At 37.3% G+C, this 22940-nt stretch overlaps 1 protein-coding gene and 1 long non-coding RNA gene across 4 annotated transcripts in view; one reads left to right on the forward strand and one right to left on the reverse strand.

The window, feature by feature from the left end:
- Positions 1–1701, reverse strand: part of CCDC39 (coiled-coil domain 39 molecular ruler complex subunit) — a gene marked incomplete at its 5' end in the record, with an annotated part of 46590 nt that extends 44889 nt beyond the window's left edge. The window contains one exon of the mRNA XM_082654506.1: positions 1612–1701. Within this exon, the coding sequence (XP_082510632.1) occupies positions 1612–1701 (90 nt within the window). The remainder of the gene's footprint in view (positions 1–1611) is intronic.
- Positions 1702–1892: 191 nt separating this feature from the next.
- LOC309822426 lies at positions 1893–22437 on the forward strand. Of its 3 annotated transcripts, XR_014296731.1 has the most exons (4): positions 1893–1986; positions 4474–4648; positions 17608–17792; positions 22303–22437. It is a non-coding gene; the product is annotated as an uncharacterized lncRNA (long non-coding RNA). The 3 variants fall into 3 exon arrangements; XR_014296732.1 differs by lacking the exon at positions 17608–17792 and having other exon boundaries at positions 22303–22378; XR_014296733.1 differs by lacking the exons at positions 17608–17792; positions 22303–22437 and adding an exon at positions 10492–10626.
- Positions 22438–22940: the final 503 nt, after the last annotated feature.

Here is a 22940-nt window from a genome sequence, read left to right on the forward strand (position 1 = left end):
ATTTAGTTTTTCTTAATGTTAAAGAAATCTTTAGCAACCATTATCTCTTATAACCAAGTAATACTCACTGAAATTCAACAATTCCGTTCATTTTCTCCTTTTAAACACAAGTAAAATTAAATTTAAATTTCTATGTTAAAAGCAGCACATGTAATAGGATCCCAGTTTTATAATACTCCTGTCTTTTCTATCTGTATACCTGTAGACCATGATGTCTGGGATATTTGTTTAAAGCCATGATAGCCACTTCTACGGTCAACAGTGAGTACTTTGGGGAGGGAATATCTTGAATTTTTTATTTTATACCCTTCTCTTCTGTTTGAATATCTTAAACTTTCAAGAGTTGCTTTTTTAATATTGGAGTTTATTCAGGTGAAGTGATTATGGCCCTCATTATTCTTTTTATTGCTCTTTAATATTTTTTTAAATAGCTAATACAAGTAATATGTATATAAAGTCCTGTGAGACAAATATTATGGCAATAATACCAAAAACTAACGTTTGAATGGAACTTAACCTATATTAAAGTCCTTAGAGCTGTGTAACAACCCTGTGAGATAATTATTTTACTAATCTCCAGTTTACAGAAGAAGAAATGGACTCAGTGCTCGTAAGCAGGATCAGAACCCAAGACTGGATACTTATTATTAGTCCTCAGTACTCAGTGCTAGATCTCTTATATTTCCTAATGCTGCCCTTCACTTAAAACAAAAAACAAAATCTGAAGCCATCTACATTAGATATAAGTAAATAAGTCAGAAGAGTTTGAAAAACATATTTTCAAAAAACAAAGTGGAAGATTTTCATTTTCATTTCTCAGAGGAACCTTCTCTTCCATTCTCTAAAGTAGTGTAAACATCATCGGTCTTCTTGGACCCTCTTCCACACAACACATTGCCATGTGATGGAACTTTAGACTGACTGCTAACTGATTTTCAAAGTTTCCTGAGCTGGTTGCAATTTTATTTTTAACAACTACCATGCACTGTTGCAAGCTGGTGTAAAATACTCCTTACAAAAATATTTTATATATTTCTGTGACAACTTAATCCTCACTTTGAAAAGCTGTAAATTGCACATTATACGTACTTACTAGAACATCCCTCTTAAAAACATTTCTTCGAGTCACTTTAAACATCATAGGCAGTAACTCAAAAAGAAATGTCAACCATAACATGTTTTGTTTACAAACATCCGCAAATAACTGTCGCTACGCAAACCTCAGAAGTCCCTTTGCAAACTGCGCTCAATTCTGAGGAAGGAAAAGGCGGGCGCGAGAACCAGCCTTTCCTCTACTGCTCAGGAGGCTAGAAATGAGTGCAAGGGGTGGAAGAGGAGGAGAGAGTAAAGTTTCAAGCTTTATAGTTGTGAATATCTATTATAGTTTCAGTTTGATTGATTGATTGATTGATTGATTTTAATGCTTTAGCAAGTACCGAAAAGGGCTAGCAGGTGAGGGAAGAAGGAGATGCTGCCGGAGAGAGGTAGACCGAGAAGAGATGGGATTAGGGAAAGAACGGAGAGAAATAAAAGGGTTGGGGTATTTCTGCCAACTAGAAAACGTCCCCCAACAGACCCCTTCTTCCCCCGCCTTCTTCACCTGATCCTTACCAGATCTTCCAGTATCTTGTTCTCCTCGTTCGCCACCGGGATGGCGAACCCTTCCTCCCAATTCAGCTCCGCCAGGAATTCACTACTCATGATGACAAACAGATAGGGGACCTCAGAAAAGGTGCAGAGGTAAGATCCACCTTCTCGTATCGCCCGTGAGCGGCACCTGAGGCAACCCAAGGAACTCGCAAAGCTCCGGGGTAGTTGCTACTGGAGCTCTAGCAACCGTTTCGCGCCCTTAGTTACCAAACAGGAAGCGCCCAGGCATATCTTCCGGTTGAGAACTCCTTCCCAGGATCCAGTGCAACTTTTTCTTCTTGGGCACCCAGCGAAGCGAATCAACTTACTCCTCCAGAGGTTCCTTGGGATTGCCAGGTACCGGCATAACAGTCCTTCAATGTGCGGCTCCGGTTAGCCCCTTCGGCGCTCCCGGGAGGCATAGAATCGGTGGCGCCTGCAGTCTCCAGGGGACCACAGGGCACCGGACCTGCGTTGCGCTACGCAGCTGCGATCGCGGGCGGAAGATGAGCGCTAACGAAAAGAATAAACCTAGCTTTCCTTTCAAGTGGCGTTTGTTGAGTTTCATTAGTAGATGAAATCTTGTAGGCTGAAGTAGACAGGTATTTTGAAGCACAATTCACTCCCTAGAATCATTGCTGGATGTTTTGATCTTCGTCTGTTTTAACTTCTGGTCTCCCACCCAATGGTCTTCTGCCCGGTTGCAGAGTCCTAGTTGACCGCAGTCGTGAACTGCCCCGAGATGGCAAACCTGCAGCGCAGAGTTCCCACACCTTTATTTCCTTTTTTTTTTTTTTTTGGCTAGGCAGCATGTGGGATCTTAGTTCCCCCACCGGGGATCAAACCCGTGCCCCCTGCAATGGAAGCGCAGTGTCTTAACCACTGGACCGCCAGGGAAGTCCCTATTTTCTTTACATTTTCATTTGTTAGCATTTACACATCTTTAATTCCACACAGAAACCTATATTTCTTCCTAAACTCGAAAAAGTCTAACCGCTTTAGACTGGCAAGCACTTTACCAATTCACTCATTTGAATTAACTGCTTGGCACCGGTAGGAGTTTGAGTTTATGACCCGTGTTTTATGTACCCGCTTCTCAGAACTGGAAAGCACAAAACAGTGAACTAACCTAATTCTTTCATTTCCTAGATAAATGAAGTGAAGCTCCCTGAGGTGAAGTGGGTAAAGTAAGCAGGACCTAAACTAGGAAACAGGTCTCAAACTATGCTGTCTGCAATGAGGGGTGTTGTTGGCTGGAATACTCTACCACTTCATTGTGAGGACCAATTAATTTTGCTTATCCAATAGTCAAATATATGTAGCTTTTTTTGCCCTTTTCAATTTTATTTTACCTGTTCATTGTTAACCTTTTTTATTATAAAAAGTTTAAATATATGTAAGAATAGAGAGCAGGGTATAATGAACCCCTATATACTTATCACCATGACTTAACATTCTTTCTTTTTTTTTTTTTTTGCCATATTAGTTTCATCTGGATCTTTTGCTGAAGCATTTTAAAGTAAATCACAAACATAACATGTCACCCATAACTACTGGAGCATGTATCACTAATGTTTTACGTTTTATAACATAAACACTATCATTATCACATCTGACAAAATTAACAGTATCAAAATAACTCTTCATGATCAGTATCTTTTCATATTCATATTTCCTCAAATGTCTTGAAAATGTCTTTTTTTACCCTTGGTTTGTCGCTATACTTTTGAAATCTTTTGTAGCTTTGTCTCTTTGTGCTTACATGGTTTTCCATATATTTAGCATTATGGACTTAGAGATAGTGTCTTCAAAGTCTAGAGTTAGCAAGGCATTTTATTCTCCAGTTCTACAATGCCTAAATTTCCAAGGTGGTTAAGAGAAAGAGAGCTTGTAGAGGGAAAGTTGACCTATATGGAATAATGGACTTTTACAGCTTAAATAACCTTAATAGAGATCATCTTTTATTTTATAATAGTTTAATCAACACTACTAATGAAAATGTTAATATCTAGCATATATTAAGATGACATATTGTTATTTATATTTAAAAATTGTTATGGCAATGTCCCTTGTTTAATGATTATTTTAAAATGTGAATATTGAGGCAGCTGCCTTCGCCTGTGCCAATCTGTTGATCCACCCCTCTCAGTGTCAGCTGTAGCTGCCAAATGTATGACTGCAGCTGTCTTTGCTGGGTACTTCTGTAGGCCCCAAGGACATAAGAACTTTGGCAGCCAAATCCCTGCAAAGAATCCCATTTCCCATATCTCAAGGCTTCTATTTCCTGAATTTCAGGATAATGATTATACAATGTTGAATTTTGGACAAAATGTCCATGCATCCTCTAAATTCTACCTTTCTGCCTTTAAACAATATCCCTGCTTCTCCCCCTCATCACCACAGTATTCCTATCATCCATTTCCTCCCACTTTTATAATTCTACAGCTTCCAGATTCTAACCCTATCATTATTCATTCAGATTTAGAAATAAAGCCCAAAGTTTTACAAGCCTTGTCACTAACCATGAAATAATCAATTTAATCCCCAAATGCTAAGGTAGATGTTACCCTTTTACTATCTCATTCTCAAATAGATAACTTCATCCAGATCAGGTTGTTAAGGCTAAAATATGAAGAGATTTGGGGTTTTGCAAAAATAACATGATCTTTGTTTTATAAGAAAGAAAAATACATATATGTATGAAGTAAAAGGAAAAGATATCCTCAGCTCCATGCCAATCTCATTCTCAAAAGTTTGCCCCATTTTGGTGTTTATCCTACCGGCATTTTTTTTGTGTGTGTGTGGTACGCGGGCCTCTCACTGTTGTGTCCTCTCCCGTTGCAGAGCACAGGCTCCGGACGTGCAGGCTCAGCGGCCATGGCTCACGGGCCCAGCCGCTCCGCGGCATGTGGGATCTTCCCGAACCGGGGCACGAACCCGTGTCCCCTGCATCGGCAGGCAGACTCTCAACCACTGCGCCACCAGGGAAGCCCCTACCGGCATTTTTTTAAATGAAGCTGTAAGTATATACATATATTAATTTTTTCCTATAGAAATAAAAACCTAAATATTTTGCAAATTCATTTTTTCACTTAACAATAGTGGCTATGTTTCCGTGTCAGTATATTAGATCTTTGGTCTTTTAATAGCAGCTTAAAATTCAGTATCATCAATCAATTTTAACTTTATAAACAATGCTATAATGAACACCTTTCTAATACTGTATTTCATCAATTCTAGACTATACTTATTTTCACATTTTAATATCTCCAAAATTGGAATGCATCTTTCAGTTAGTGTTATATTTGGTGAATAAGATATAATCTTGAACACCTATGTAAGTATTTCTGCATGACATTTTCTTAGAAGTAAAATTAATGGAAAACAGGTATAAACAATTTTATTTTGATAGATACCACTAAATTATCTTTCAAAATGTCTTTGCATACCTACAAAATATGACAGTATTCTTATGAAGTATCAAATATTTTACAACCTAAAGAGTAAAATATGGTTTTTCATTGTTTATTGACAATTATATAATTATGAGTGAGACTGAACATCACATTTCTTCTGCTAAGAATTTCTTTATCATATCCTTTGTCCATTTTTTCCCATTAGGTTGTTTCTTCTTATTGAATTATGGCAGTGTTTTTTATGTTATAGTTTCTTTGTGCATGTTTGTGTGTGTGTATGAGTATTTTTCTCCTAATTTTTGGGTTTTTTTTTTTAACTTTTTTTAGTGTATTTTGCTATACAACACCTCAGAAACTGCTCTCATTGCCATCAGTATGCTTCATATTCCAGTGGATACGTTCATCATCAACTTACCTGATCTATGGGCTACATTCAGCTCAACTATTCTTTCCCTATTAAAACATTTTCTTCTCTTGGCTTTTATGACTCCCTTCCAAGTCCACTACCACCACTCCAAACAATCATCATCTCTCACTGCACTACTGCAATGGCATCCTCAACAATCTGCTTCTACTCTTTTTCCCCCGAAATCCATTCTCCCTCAACAGTTAAGGTAATCTTTTACTTACAACATCTAATTTTGAAATATTTCCCACATATAGAAAAGCTGAAATAATTTTACAGTAAGCACCATTATTCCCGTGATCTAGATGTTTCCTAGGTCCTACCATGAGTGTTTGACTATTCTTGCTGTTACATACCCATCTATCCATCCACTCATCAATTCATGTTATTTATTGATGCATTTCAAAGTAAATTGCAGTGATCAGTACACTTCCCCCCTAAAGACTTCACTATGCATATGTTTACTTTTGTTTACATTCTTCCCTCTATAGGTAAAATTTATATACAAACAAATACACATATCTTGAGTTTGGACAAATGCATACACCAGGTTAACCTAAACTATGCTCAAGAGGTGGAACATCACCACTTCCCCAAAGATAATATCCCATATATCCCTCATGTAGTTTCAGTTTCCTCTAATATTATCATCACACATTACCATGGTACATTAGACAAAAGAAAGAAGCCAACATTGGCCTATTACTATAAACTAAACTCCAGATTTCCAGTCTTTCCATCCATGTTTTTTCTGTTTCAGGATATAATCTAGCATACCACATTGCATTTTGTTATCATGTCTCCTTAGTCTTCCTTGGTCTGTAACAAGTTCTCAGTTTTTTCTTGTTTTTTGTAACCTGAACAGTATTGAGAAGTACTGGTCAGTTATTTCATATAGAAGTTCTCTAAATGTCTCAATGTTTTATCTGATGGTTTTCTCATAATTAGTCTGGAGTTATGGGTTTGGGGGAAGAAAACCACAGAGGTGAAATACACTTCTCATCACATCTTATCAGAGGGCTCGTGATGTCATCATGGCATTACTGGTGATTTTACCTGTGATCATTTTGTTAAGATAGTGTTTGCCAGGTTTCTCCATTGTAAAGCTACTATTTCCCTTTCCATACTCTAAATGATTCACTGAGTTCGGTCTGCCTTCGAGGAGAGAGATTACACTCTACCTCCCAAAAAGAGAGTATCTACATGTATTATTTGAGACTTTTCTGTAAGTAGGAGTCTATCCTCTCCATTTATTTATTTATTTATTCAATTATTTATTTATATTACTGTGGACTCATATATATTTTATACTTTGGATTATAATCCAAACTATGCTATTTTGTTACCCAATTTGTTCCAGCTCTGGCCATTGGCCCCTGTATCTTTGACATGCCTTCATCTTTTTGTTTTTTGAGCACCTCCTTACTTTCTGGCCTACAAAGTACTCCGGGCCATCTTGTATTTTCCCTTACACAGCCTGAGAATTAGCCATTTCTCCAAGGAGCTCTGATTCCTTTTATTGGAGAATGGCATTTAGAAATCAAGATCTGGGCTCTGGGCATGTTTGCTGTTACTGGGTTGTCAGTGCTTCTGGGCCCTCTCAGCAGACAAAACTAGATAATATATGATGTATACTAACCCAAGAATTCACAAATCTATAATCATCTTTGTGTCTATCTGTATAAGCTAAACATTAGTACATACTGATGTCTCTGACTCCAATCCAGTACCACAGAGTTTATTCTAGCCTTCCCTTCTTATTTATTTGAAACTTCCCTCCTGACAGTGAGAAACCTTGCTCCCACTATCCATCAGCCATTTACTTATTTTTTGAACCCCAAAGTACATTTAAATGTGTTTCAGAATTATTAATGTGTACTCTCAAGACAAGCCTTTTCAAGGACATATGTTTTTATTTCTCTTGGATAAATACCAAGGAGTACAATTGCTGACAGCAGGGCATGTTTATAAAACATTCCAGACCTTTTCCAAAGTAGTTGTACCATTTTAAAGGCTTTTTTAAACTTAAATCAGATTTCTTCCAAGTTAAAACTCTTCAGTGGATTCCTGGTTTAGTTGGAATTAAATCCAAAATCCTTAATCTGGTCTACAAAATCCTATGTGATCTTATCCCTGACAAATTTTTTCCAAGCTCATCTCTTGCCATCTTTCCCCTTATTCACTATGTTTCAGCCACCTTGAATTGTTTTAATTATTTCCTTAGAGCTTCAAAAAACCAAGGAGTCTCCCAGCCTTTGGGTCTTCATATATACTGATCCCTCTGCCTGGAATATTTTCTTCCATAATGTCTAGTTCTAGAGTATTCTGCAGGGCTCTATATTCTTCAGTTTATATATAACCTCCTTAGAGAGGCCTTCCTTGCCCATTCAATCAAATATAGCTTTTACTTGTTACTCTGTCTTACAGCAAAATTTTCACATTTAGTAATTACATTGAGACTAATTCACCATAATTAGTACTTATATTTTTATTTTGTTTACTTATTTTCTATATTTGCCACTAGACTATAATATGCATGACAATAGGAACCATATGCATTTTGTTCACACTATATTCAGAAACTAGAACAATATCTGCACATGGTAATGCTCAATAAAAATCTGCTGAGAGAATAAATACATAAATGAAAAGAGGAGTTTTTTTAAATAGTTAAATCTGTCAGTCTTTTCCTTGATAACTTTTGTTTTGCATCTCACTAAGGAAAGCCTTGCCCGGAAGACTATAAAAATAAACTATTTTATATATTATTTATTTATATATAAGTATTATATATAACATATTTTATTTATTTAAATTTTACTCTTATTAAAAGTTTAATATATTTAATATTAAAGTTTATATTAAGATTTAGTATTTATTCATTAAAATTTATTGTTTATTCATTAAAATATTTATAGATGTTATTTATATATTTTTTAGTACTTTTTTTCAGCTTCCCAAGAACTTTATTTATTTATTTATTTATTTATTTTTGCGATACGCGGGCCTTTCACTGTTGTGGCCTCTCCCGTTGCGGAGCACAGGCTCCGCACGCGCAGGCTCAGTGGCCATGGCTCACGGGCCAAGCTGCTCCGCGGCATATGGGATATTCCCGGACCGGGGCACGAACCCGTGTCCCCTGCATCGGCAGGCGGACTCTCACCCACTGCTCCACCCACCAGGGAAGCCCTAGAACTTTATTTTTTTAATTGAAATATAGTTGATTTGCAATGTTGTCTTAATTTCTGCTGTACAGCAAAGTGATTCAATTATACCTATATATATTCTTTTTTATATATATTCTTTTCCATTATAGTTTATCATAGATTATTGAATATAGTTCCATGTGCTATACAGTAGGACCTTGTTGCTTATCCATTCTATATATAATAATTTGCATCTGGTAACCCCAAATTCCCAAGTACTTTTATAATTATATAAGTACTTTTATAATTATATATTCTACATTAAAATTCTAATGCACATAAAATTTATGTTTGTGTATGACAGGACATAGATTCATAGTTCTTTTCCAAAATAAATAGGAATTTTCTCAACACCATTTGTTAAATAGTCTGTCTCACTCCTGTGGTTTGAAATGTGTCCTTTTGTATACTAAATTCTCATATATATATAATGATATGTTTCTAGATGTCTGGTATTTCATTGACTTATTTATCTATCTCTACAAAAGAACCACACTGTTTTGAGTAGCATAGCTTCTTACTATGGTAGGGCCAAGCACACCATCTATCACCACCATCACAACTACTCTTATTTATTTTCAAACACTTCCTTGCAATCAAGTTGTGAAGTTCAAAAAAGGTCAAAGAACCCTAGGATTTTTCATTGAAATTTCCTTGAATATACATAATAATTTAAGAAGAAATTAAACTTTTATTGTATTGTCTTCCTACCCAGAAATATGGTAAATGTCTCCATTTTCTCAGATTTTCTTTTATGTAATTCATTCTTAATATAGTTCCATATGACTAGATTCAGAGCATTTATATAACCTCAGAATTAGAAGAAACTTCCAAGATAGCCCCTGACTACAACATGCACCTCAGCAACATGCAGTGCTTTTACACTGCTATTGTATTGCTGAGGTACTCACTCCCTCCTGAGGAAATTCATTTTATTATGAAATAGTTAATGACTTGGATAATGAGATAACAGTCTCATTGAAAGGTCAGAAAGGTCTTATAATTGTTCTGTTCCACAGTTTTCCTCCCTATACAAAACATGTTTTTAGTGCTGAATATTTTGACCAGTATCTATAACATTTTGCAAACTTGTACATTTTACAAAGCTATATCGGATAATTGGCTGCTCAGTTAATGAAAGGGATGGATGTAAGTCTTTACAAAGGAACACTTACCTCACAGACAAATATTATGCAATATTTCTGAAATCACTGTTCTGTTTTTTAATGTTCTTATCATTGTTGCTGAAACATAGTAATCCCTTGATTAATACTTGTTTAATTAATGAATTATTGAATGGATTATTTTTAAGGATTTATTTCTTCTGATAACAGGAGGCCTTAACTATATTTAAAGAAAACATTTTCTACTGCAGAGAAACAGTAAAGGAAAGACCTTAATTACGGACTTTCTAATATCCTTTTCGGGGAAATTACATTCACAAAATTTCTTTTGCCAATGGCAACAACTGCCTTGTAAAAAAAATTACATGATTTAGTTGGGTACAATGGGATATGCGTGTGTGTGTGTGTGTGTGTGTGTACACATGATGCAAAAAAAAAAAAATTTCCTAGATGCAAAGACAGAGGGGAAAAGAAGGCCCTATATAGCAAAGTACTCTCATCTACTAGTAAAACAATCATCAGAATCAAAAGAATTGGCTAAACCAATTCCTATCAAGCTATAGGAAGCTTTGATATTCATAGTTTCATACTTTTGCTAGTGGAAATACAGATTTTATTCATTTATTCTAATCCAGTAGATGGTGCTACATGTCTGTCTATGTAAAGTACCACAAATACCTCTTTTTTTCAATCTTTTCTTTCTTTTTTAGCCAGAACTATCATCAAGGTCTACTTTATAATGAAGCTCATTATTCCTGACATCTGAGTCAAATCTCTGGGTGCAGTATTAAAGATGTTCTTAAGGAGAAAACCCCCCAGAAATAATTGTGGCCCAAATACCAACCTAACAATCTATTAACAACTATTTTCCCCCAGCTCATTCTCACTGTAAAATGACAAAATCTTTGGTGTGACACAGAACTCTGTGTCATTGCATTAAAAAACATCCAGATGCAAAATCAGAGTCCCTTTTATTCTTCTAAACATTGTTAGTTGCTATTAATGTGAAGCAACCATAACAATGATAATAATTAACAATGAAAGTTTAAATGTAAGATTGTCATGGATAGATCAACATGTAAATTAACCACTTAGAAGATAACATATGCTAAAAAACTTAGGTATATGAAATTTTATAAACAAAGTTTATTGAATCTGATTAAGTGAACCATACAAATTAATGTTTCATTGTGAATCGTGAAAGACTGAAAGTTTTAGAAAAGTAGGGACTCTAATTAGGTATCAGGAAAAATAATCCATATCACCCACCACCCTACAAATAGTTCATTTATGTTACTTATTTACTAGAAACACAATAATGAAAATTGACATATAATCTGAATCAGAAGTTATCAATTTTTTTGGCTTTTCATATTTTTGTAGATTTGTGATATGTTATTAGCTCACAAATTTATAATGCTTTGAAAGTGTCATTGTATATAAAATAAGGATAAGAAGAAGACATCTACTACTAATATTAAATTAGAACATTTTTACTATTTTATTAGTTTATTGTATTAAATTTTGATTAACTGTGATGTTATTTCACAGAGTCCTCTCACATACTTTGAAAATTCTATTACTCTTTTCGTTATATCAAAAGAAAAATGAGAGCTATAATTACTAATTTTAGATGAGTTCTATATATAATATAGGTATTAATAATCTGCTGACCAAAGGCTTAATAAAATGATTTTATTCAGTGAATTATATCACTTTAATGACTAGATTCTAATACAAATACAGGGAAGTCAGAAGTAACCTTTCAGATGACTATTTTATCATTTATGCTTTCCTTAATTCATATCTTCATTAACTCTTTCACCAGTCTTTGAATAAACACAAAGAGGCAGAGTTGCATGGATTATTCTTAGGTAGATTATGCAACATGGAAAAGCCATGATCTTAATCCAGGAATGACATCTTCATGAAAAAGCCAAAAAAATGGTCAGTTATAACATAGGCAAGGTAAGGTAATATAAATCAACTTATGTATCTATCACGAGCAAGGTCAGGGTGGAGGTGCCACTAAATCTCCTTTGTGTAACCAGCTTACCTGGAGGTAGTTATATTGACCCAATGACTAGATGAGCCACAGGGGATGCAACTTCTTAAAAGAAGGGGCTTTTTTATTTTTGTTTTTCTGAGGTATGATAATTGACATATGTAGAGTTTGTCATTCATTAAAGAAACATTGACCTAAGCCCTTAATTTACAAAATTGAAAAAGTGATTATCCTTCCCCTCAAGGTGTTTACTATCAAGTGGAGAAACCACCAACAAAAGCCATCTCCTAACAGGTAACTGCCTCCATAATCGATCTCTCTAATATCATCTCCACGCCTCAGCCAAAATGAGTTTTTTAACCCACAGATCTTAGCACATCATCCCTCCCCAGCTCTCCAAGGCCTCCCTAACGTGGATTCTGAGGCCCTCATGAACTGGGCCTTCTCCCTCCCCGCTCTCGTCTCTCACTCTTCTTCATCTCACACTGGGAATTCTAGCCCGAGTGAATTTGTTTCCTTTTCTTCAAGTTCTCTCTCACTTTAAGCCTTAGCACATCTGTTCCTGCTGCCTGGGCACTCTTCCCATATTTTTCCAGCTAATGTCTACCTTCCCTGACCTATATACATTTCCCCTGGCATCATATTTCGGCTATCATGACATTTCCTCTGTTTACTTCCCTGAGCCCCCCTATTACATTGTAAGCAACATAGGTCAGAGAGGTCTAGCTGATTTAACACTGGCTCCCCAGCACTAGGCACACAGTAGACATTCATCATTCCTTTATTCACTCATTCTCATTGTATAGTCTTTGAGCACCTAAGGTGTGACATGCTCTCTGTAGTAAGTGATAGTGATATGTATCAGTGAGAAAAACTTGTAGGATGCTGCCCTCCAGAACCTTTGTTAAATGAGCTAAAGCATACCAAGTGCACACAGTATGGCAAGCTATCAAGACTCATCAGGGAAGCATGTCTGTCTCCAGGTGGGAGGGGATCAAGGGCAGAGCAGTCACACCATTAGAATAAGGACTTACCTCCTAAATGTAAGACCAGATACTATAAAACTCTTAGAGGAAAACATAAGCAGAACACTCTCTGACATAAATCATAGCGAGATCTTTTTTGATCTACCTCCTAGAGTAATGAAAATAAAAAAAAAAAAAAAAAAATGGGACCTAATTAAACTCAAAAGCATTTGTACGCAAAGGAAACCATAAACAAAATGAAAAAACAACCCACAGAATAGGAGAAAATATTTGCAAACAATGCGACTGACAAGGGATTGATCTCCAAAGTTTACAAACAGCTCATGCAGCTCATGTGAAAGAAACAAACAACCCAATCAAAAAATGGGCAGAATACCTAAATAGACACTTCTCCAAAGAAGACGTACAGATAAATGGCCAACAAACACATGAAAAGATGCTCCACATCGCCAATTATTAGAGAAATGCAAATGAGGTATCACTTCACACAGTCAAAATGGCCATCATCAAAAAGTCTATAAAATAATAAATGCTGGAGAGGGTGTGGAGAAAAGGGAACCCTCCTACATTGTTGGTGGGAATATAAATTGATACAACCACACTGGAGAACAATATGGAGGTTCCTTCAAAAACTAAGAATAGAGCTACCATATCTAGCAATCCCACTCCTGGGTGTATATCCAGAAAAAACAATGGTTTGAAAGGATACATGCACCCCATTGTTCATTGCAGCACTGTTTACAATAGTCAAGACATGGAAGCAACCTAAATGTCCATCGATCGATGAATGAATAAAGAAAATGTGCTACATATATACAATGGATTATTACTCAGAAATTAAAAATAATGAAATAATGCCATTTGCAGCAGCATGGATCGACCAAGAGATTATCATACTAAGTGAAGTAAGTTAGACACAGAAAGACAAATACCATATGATATTGCTTACATGCGGAATCTAAAAAAATGATACAAATTAACTTATTTACAAAACAGAAACACGCACAGACTTAGAGAACAAATTTATGGTTACCAGGGGGAAAGGGTGTGGGGGAGGGCTAGATTGGCAGTTTGAGATTGACATGTATACACTACTATATTTAAAATAGATAACCAACAAGGACCTACTGTATAGCACAGGGAACTTGGCTCAATATTCTGTAATAACCGAAATGGGAAAAGAATTTGAAAAAGAATGGACACTCATATGGGTATAACTGAATCACTTTGCTGTACACCTATAACTAACACATCATTGTTAATCAACTACACTCCAATATAAAATTAAAATTAAAAAAAATAATGTAGCCAATGAGAAAGCAATAAAATGTATGCACTCTATAAAAAAAAAAAAGAATAAGGTCTTATCTGAAACTCCAAAGATGGGGATATAAATGTTCCTGGAGAAAAGCTGAGGTGAAAGTGTATTCCAGGTAGAGAGAATAACAATAAAAAGGTAATAATATGGAAAATCTTGAGCCTGAGCGGTGAAGAGAAGTGAGAAATTACAAGTAGTTCAACACTACTGAATGGGAAATGGGGTGACTTTTGAGGATAGCATTTGCCTGGGAGAGTAACATGAGATGAGGTAGGGAGAATTGAAAGGTACCACAACACAAAGATATTTTCTTATAGACAATAGGGACACACTGAATAATTTTAAATGGGGGAGATGAATGGAAAGCGGATCAGTAATGTGGGTCTGAAATAGGGAAAGAGAAAAAAGGCAGAAGATAAGACTTTGTGACTGTTTAAAAGTGGAACCAGGGCTTCCCTGGTGGCGCAGTGGTTGAGAGTCTGCCTGTCGATGCAGGGGACACGGGTTCGTGCCCTGGTCCGGGAAGATCCCACATGCCGCGGAGCGGCTGGGCCCGTGAGCCATGGCTGCTGAGCCCGCGCGTCCGGAGCCTGTGCTCCGCAACCGGAGAGGCCACAGCAGTGAGAGGCCCGCGTACCGCAAAAAAAAAAAAAAAAAAAAAAGTGGGACCAACCAAGAGGATGGTCTTCTCATTCTGTGAAAAATATTGGGGACCAGTGGGCTTGGGATGAGAAAAGCTAGCTCCAAAATCCACCAGCAATATTGTGCCACAAGTAGCAGAGTTTTCAAAATATCCTTAACATTATCTCATCAAAGTGTAAATGTGGTTTTGCTTAGCCTTTCCAACCTTATATATTCTCTCACGTGCTTGACAATCCCACTCTACGTCATCAGAATATATAGCATCGCCTACGGGTACCTGCATGTTTTTGCACATCATTAGAGTGTTATTCTCCCGGGACCATGGTAGACACAGAAAAATAAAGAAAACAGGCAGGAAGTAATATCCTGTGTCTTATGCTATCCTAGCATTTAGTAAAAAAAATATTGGTATTGGCTTTCTTTGCTTTCAGTACTGCTCTTCAAAACAATACCAAGATTCTTTCATTTCCTTCTTTGTTATTCTGTGAACGTTTTTCATATTCTTTACAACAAGCTTGAATTTTTTTATAACCAGAAGAAAAATACTTTTTAACAACAATAATATCACCCCTCCAAAAAAAAAATCCTTGGGAGGTAGTGGGGAAACAGCAAACAAAAAACACACCCACCGTATAATCACTATGTAGAAAAAGGTAGGGTAAACATACAAGAAAATGTGTGTTGTCATGACACTGTAACACACCATCCATTTGAGCGCAGTATAAAAACAAGGCTGGTTCAGAGCTGCAGCATGAGCCTCCCATGCTTCTGTACGGAAAAAGCACCACTCCATTGGGCTAACAAACTTGGCTTTCTTATAGTTGAGGCTTTAAGAGACACTGCAGAGAGTTGGCTTACTTTAATTCAACGAGCTATAGCTCCCCACATAATATATGGGTAAGTTTACTCAAAGCACTTTTTATCAGTTGTCAATCTGTTTCCTAGCCTGCATTTGGCTACATTTCAGGTAGCAAAGGAGAAAGCAGGTATTATCCTAAGGTTTTTGTCCTAGGGGAACTAATTGTTGCCTATTACTTTAGTGAATTGTATGTGAAGTAACTGCTGTTCTTCTACTATGTTCTGTAGTATTATTCACATAAATCTTACGTAAAGCTAGGTCTGTATACAATCTACTCAGTTTAGTCAAAAGTGGGTGATGTCTATATACGTGTATCTAGATAGTTGGAAGTGGTGGTTATGTCATTCATCCCATGTTGAGACATCAGTGAAGGTGTATTGATTCCTTCCTCTTGGAATCTGTTCAGTGTGTCTGCCCACATTCTAAGAATTTTATGTCATCCATTGTTTTTCTTCTCTACACATTGAAGGCTGATCTCTTGGTATTCCTATAGCATTACCTTACTCCAAAGTCTTTTGTGAATGAGTTTCTGAAGTTTCGGTGGGTATTTCTGAAAATACAAACTATTCTACCACCTTTTTCTCATCTTCTTTGAACTCTTTCACTGAGGTTCATGTAAGGGTGGCTAATAATGGTAGGACAGAGAGAGTGGAAGAGAGACAGGTGGGGGAGAGAGAGAAAGAAATGCACACATTAACCGTTTTCTCTTATGAACAAGAAAATTGGCCATTTTCCTACTAGCATATGAGGAACCTAAGACTGTCCCTTGTTGTCAAGGCAACAGCTGTTCCTTGGGTAGCCTCAATAGAAAAGAAGCCAGAGCAATCTTTATAGGATCAAGTCTTTTTTATCATCAAATCATAGAAAGGAATCTTGAGAGTCTACCCAGCCTATTCTCCTGCCTTTAGTTAACACCTACGAAAATAATTTGAAACTAATACAGAAAAGTCTTATTTTGAATAATTCTGGAAAGATTACGTAGTTTTACTTGGTAATCATTTGCAGTGTTTTACATTTCACACTAATTGTAAGTTTTTTTTCAATCATTCTAACTTAAATCTTCCATGCTTCAGTTTGAAATCCACTTCCTATTGTTCTAATCTCAGTGGAAATAAACAACTGTATACTTCCTAAGAGAGTCTTGCCTGTACTTAAAAAAATAACAAAAATGTCTGACAAATTCCTCAAAGTGAATAATGCTGTTCTTTTTTTTTTTTTTTTAGCCATTTGTATTGTAGGTCCCCTCTGATGAAGTCCTACACTCTGCAAGACCATCCCTCATTAGGGAACCCAATCCTATCTTGTTACTTATCTGAAAGGCTGATCAGGGGTGCCCCAAAAGAGCAGGACACCACCCTGTTCTCAGTCTATCTGCTCAAGGCTTTCAGGTTAACTTAATCTGTAGAATTACATTCATCATACAGTTGTTTTGCACAGATTGGCTGATAGAGCTTTTTCTTCTTGGTTTGAACATAATCATTCATTTCGCACGTGGTACTTTGGCAACCGATTTTTCTCTTCAAGTAGACTACTATCACATTTCCTGGTAGAATCATATTTTCTTGGTTCTTTCTTTCAAGGTGAAGCTCATGCCCTCGCTCCCTCACACTAGCAGGTTTAATGAGCATACTTTCTGTGCCACTGTCCATGTCACTAATGAATATATGCTGAGCGCTAACCACAGGAAGGCATCCTGGAAATATTTTTTTTTTAAAGATATCCATATTGGTCAGCAAGGCACAAAACAATTTATCACCTCGAGCCAGAAATATCCCTCTCATTGGATTTCCTGTATCATTTTGGCTTATTACTTTAGTTCTTCAGCCATGGATGACATACTTACTGGTCCTAATTTTCCTTATCTTTAATGTGGAGGGACTGCAAACATAGACTAATAGTTAGCATTTATTGATCCCTTTCTCTATGTGAGGCACTGTGCTAATCACTTATATCATCTCATTTCAGCTTCCTAACAATCCTAAAAAGCAGATATTTATTGTCATTCCCATTTTACAGAAAAAGAAAGTGACCCTTAGCATGGTCAAGCAACTTTCCCAGGATAACATGGCTACTGGACAATGGAGCAAGATTTTGGCCTGACCTCCCACACTATTAACCACTCTGCCACGGGAGCAGGAAAATGGGTACTCCACTCACATGCTGTGCTCTAAGCATATCAGTTGGTAGACTCTTTCTGGAAGGTAACAAAAGAATACAGAAAGAATTCTTTAAAAGGTACACATACTTTTCTCCGGTATTTATTTTATAATATTATGTGCCAGGCACTGCCCTAAGCATTTTTCAAATATTAAAAATAAACCTTTATGGCAACATTATATTGATATTATCTCTATTTTACAAAAAAGAAAATTGGAGGCACTTAGAAACTAAACAATTTTCCTGAAGTTTCACAATTCATAAGATGTGAAGCTGGGTTGTGGCTGCTAAATCATATATTAATATATTGACAGGAAAAGACAGTAAATGAAATATTATTATGGTGTATCTAATTTTTATTTAAAAATAGAAATTTATGGGACTTCCCTGGTGGCACAGTGGCTAAGAATCTGCCTGCCAATGCAGGGGACATGGGTTCAAGCCCTGGTCCGGGAAGATCCCACATGCCGCGGAGCAGCTAAGCCCGCGAGCCACAACTACTGAAGCCCGTGCGCCTAGAGCCCGTGGTCTGCTACAAGAGAAGCCACCGCAATGAGAAGCCCGTGCACCGCAACGAAGAGTAGCCCCTGCTCGCCGCAACTAGAGAAAGCCCATGTGTAGCAACGAAGACCCAACGCAGCCAAAACTAAATAAATAACTAAATAAATTACAAAAAACAATAGAAATTTATGTACGAACACACAGAAACTAGGAGAATATAACAACAAAATTAAACAGTGATGGAGTTATGGATGGGTGATTTTTTTTCTTGAATATATCTGTATTTTTCTTTTTTATTTACAGTGAAAGTATATTTCTTTTCTAAATAGCAGTTCTTCATTTAAAAGTAACCTAAAGAGATTGTAGTAAGGTTTCTCTGGGGTCTTTTTGACAGTGGGATGGTGGTTACCTTATATAAGTTTATAGGAACAGCCATGCTTGGAACAAACTTTAACTGGAAATTTATCTCCCTGGCGCATCCTTTATAAATATCAGCCTAGCAAGCAAGGAGGATTACTTGATTTACTTTAATGAAGTTATGTGATCTACTGAACAACCCCAATTTATGAATTTATGAATCTACTGAACAACCCCAATTTATGAATTTATGAATTTATGATCTACTGAACAACCCCAATTTATTACTTGATTTACTTTAATGAAGTTATGTGATCTACTGAACAACCCCAATTTATGAATTTGGAAAACCTCATCCTAGATCCATCAATATGATGTCTTTTTTTTTTTTTTTTTTGCAGTACGCGGGCCTCTCACTGTTGTGGCCCCTTCTGTTGTGGAGCACAGGCTCCGGACGCGTAGGCTCAGCGGCCATGGCTCACGGGCCCAGCCGCTCCGCGGGATGTGGAATCTTCCCGGACCGGGGCACAAACCCGTGTCCCCTGCATCGGCAGGCAGACTCTCCACCACTGCGCCACCAGGGAAGCCCAATATGACTAGTCTTTTAACTCCTCTTGCTACGTCTCTGGGTTATGTTGAAGGTGTTTGTGGTTCTAGAATAGAGTAATGCTTAAGAGCCAGGTTCCAGGGATCAGGCTTTTATAGGTGCCATTCCTAAATCCACCACTTATTTCAGCTGTGTGAACTTGAACTCTCTCGGCTTCACGGGGATACTAACAGCATTAAGCATTAAGTCCTATGGCTTTTGAGAGAATTAATTAAGATAATATATGTAAAACACCACTATGTCAGGTACACAGTAGTCAGTCAGTAAAGGGTAGCTGTTTTATTATTACTGTTTATTATTGCTTAATGTTCATTTTAAAAGTACAGTTGAATTCTCTAGTAAAAGTTACTGTGCACTTTCTTCGGGTATGCTCACCTGAAGAATTTAAATTTTTCTTTCATAAGGAGATGAGGAAAAGGGCATCACTTATGATCTGATCTATTTAGACTTGTTAAACGTCAATATTTTAAATGATCCCTATGGTTTTCTAAGATCAGTTTTCTTTTTCTAAAATTTTATTTATTTATTTATTTGGCTGCATTGGATCTTTTTGTTGCTGCACACGGGCTTTCTCTGGTCGCGGCGAGTGAGAGCTACTCTTCGTTGTGGTGCGCAGGCTTCTCATTGCGGTGGCTTCTCTTGTTGCAGAGCATGGGCGCTAGGCACGCAGGCACATGGGCTTAGTTGCCCCGCCTCATGTGGGATCTTCCCGGACCAGGGATGGAACCTGTGTCCCTTGCATTAGCAGGTGTATTCTTTTTTTTTTTTTTTGGCAGGCGGATTCTTAACGACTGTGCCACCAGGGAAGTCCCTAAGATCAGTTTTCATAATCAATGTGATTACTATACCTATATTGATTAAGAATGAGTGTATGAACTGTTCAGAATTCATAGTCAATCTATACTTGTTTTGGCTATGCCACAGACTGTTTATTTTTGCATATAGAATTTTGCATATAGTCTCAAATTAAGCTGTGGACCCTCATACACCCTAATCCTCATCAGACACCCATGCTATATGGTTTGAATATTGCCAGTTTCCATGGGGAAGGAACATCAGATTAAATTCTGTGTGTTATGGACAAGAAAAATATCAGTGAAATAGCTTTATCCTATAGCACTGTATGGCCATTTCCAAGAGAGACTCCTTCCATGTTTCCATGCCAGTGTAGGGAGGAATGAATGAGTGCACACACGTGTATATACACACACACATGCACACACTTAAACTTCTTTTTAATAAAATAAATTAAGAGAGTAGTATTTACATCCTTCTAGCACTGTTTCCTCTGAATTCTGAAGAAACAGCTTGGGGAAAACCCTTGCTGTCTTTTGCCAATAGAGTTGTTACACTAAAATCTGAACCGGCTTTTCAGCTGGATTTGGTCATGTGAGTCAAAGCAGAGCTTGTGCTGTTATATGTGTCCCTGCCTCTCTCCACTCCCCCACATTAGTTGAGCCTCACTGCTCTTCCCCATAATCCTCCCAGCCCCACTCTCCAGGTTTGCTGAGCCTCACTGCTCCAACAAGTAATGCACTTCTGACACAATGGGGGACAGCAGGGGCAGTGTGGGGGAAATCAGATAATGCAGACACCAGCTTGACACTCTTGCTTCCCTTTGAGTGCCACATTATAAACTGGCCAAGTGAAACATGAAGGTATTATCCCGTCTTATCTGGTGGTTGAAAGGGGTGCAGCCTCCTTAATGGTAAGGTTTTGGGCTTGTTGCCAAAGGATTCTCACTTTCCCTGCTTCCCATGTTCACCCAGAGTGCTCTCTCCTCCCCTCTGTTAGCTGTTTTGACTTGAACATGCTCCCGGATGAGAGAGGATAACCTGTCAGGACCAGGTGTTGTCTCTGCCACACAAGTTTTATGAAGAACGGGTCAATTCCAAAGCCAATTTAGAAATGTGTACATCTGGAGGGAGAGTTTAGGGACTCCAGGATACCTTACAGATAACCTAGATTTCATAGAGTTTCCCACACTCATGCACCTCCCCTGGACTGGCTTGAGTCTTCTCCCAGGGAAACCTGTCATTCTTGGATCACTATCTTCCTATCTCAGAGAAGAGCGTGTAAACACACACACACACACACACACACACACACACACACACACACACACACACACACACACACACACACACACACACACACACACACACACACACACACACACACACACACACACACACACACACATTGTTCAGAGTGAGAATCTACATGAAATGGCTCCGGGGTTGTTTTTTTTCAGCAAGCTTCACAAGTGAATCTGATGCCTAATCTGTACTTTGAGAAAGAATGCCCACAGCATTCCTATAGTCCCATCTAGAGACAAACTCAAGGGCTAACTTTTTAAATTTATGAGCCATTCTGATACAGCAAAACATGCTGAAGCTCAAAGTTCCTCTTATTGCTGACAGTAATCAATAATAAAATGTATAGCACTACTTTTGAAAAAATGTCCGAAACAGGCGCCTAGTTTTTATTAACTGTTATGAGTAAATGGCTTAATATGCCAGCACCAAAAGCACAGCCTTCCGACAGCATAATTAATTCTACAAAGACCAGCACACAGACCATCATCCAGTTGTTGTTTGTGTGACCCTGAAGAAAATTATTTAAGGTATCTGAAGTTTGGTCTCATTATGGGTAAAATGTGTTCTCTATTTATCTCATAAAATTTTCGAAGGATTACAGATAAGTAAAGACCCTTGCTTAACACGCAGTTCGTGGAGAGGAGCCACCAATTCAGGGTGGCTCCCTTCCCTCTCCTGTTTCTGAGCCTTTCTTACAAACACCTAGACTTTGCTTTCCACCACGCCAGAGGCCTTAATTTACCTGTTCGTCCACGATGCTACATGGCCACTCTATTTAAGAGCTCAGGAAAGTAAGGCACACCATCCTCGGAAATCAAAGGCGTGTACAGGTAATATTTCATTAAACCACGTAGAAGCCTGATGTTGAAGGAGGCAAAGATTCTCATCTTCATTTTACAGGCACTTGAATTTTTTGAGGTTGTATGCTTCTAAGAAAACAACCAATCTGTGACCAAGATGTAACTAAGACCCACAATTTCTAATTCCCAGGCTTTGACTCCAACCTCTGAAAATGCTTCAATTCAATGAAGCTAATGGCACTTTGGTCTCTGGCATTAGATCCTGTTATCAATGACTTCCACATGGAAAGATTATTCCAAAATGTGTGATTAACCAAGAAAATGCAAATAAACCAATTTGTACCTGCTATTTAGAGGTAAGACACAGAAATGGCTTAAGTTCATTATTTGAAAACTAACCTTTTCTACTTCGAATGTAGCTTATGTTCTCCACTTGTTCACGTATTTTTCAAAAATTACATTTTCAGTGAAATATTGTAGATCATTTGTGATTCTATTACCAGTGCAGAACCTGAATGGAGAGAGAAATACATGTCATCAGACACAATGGGAAGAAAACCCTTCTTTGAACAACATTTAGCAATTCAAAGTAATAAACATTTTTTAAAATTCTACTGTGTACTAGGCACTGTGCTGAGTGGGGTATAAGACAAGCTCCCAGTCTAGCCCAGTGGGAAACACAGTAACACTTGGCAAATGTTACTGAATGATTGAACCTAGTGGAATAAGTAAATACTTAACTATACCTTTGGAAAAAGCAGATGGTAATTGTATAATAAAGCAGGTCTATAAGGTTACAGTCTAGAAAGGCTGCATAGAGGAAGAAAT

The sequence above is a fragment of the Grampus griseus genome (assembly GCF_964374135.1).
Source record: "Grampus griseus genome assembly, chromosome: 5".
NCBI lineage: Eukaryota > Metazoa > Chordata > Mammalia > Artiodactyla > Delphinidae > Grampus > Grampus griseus.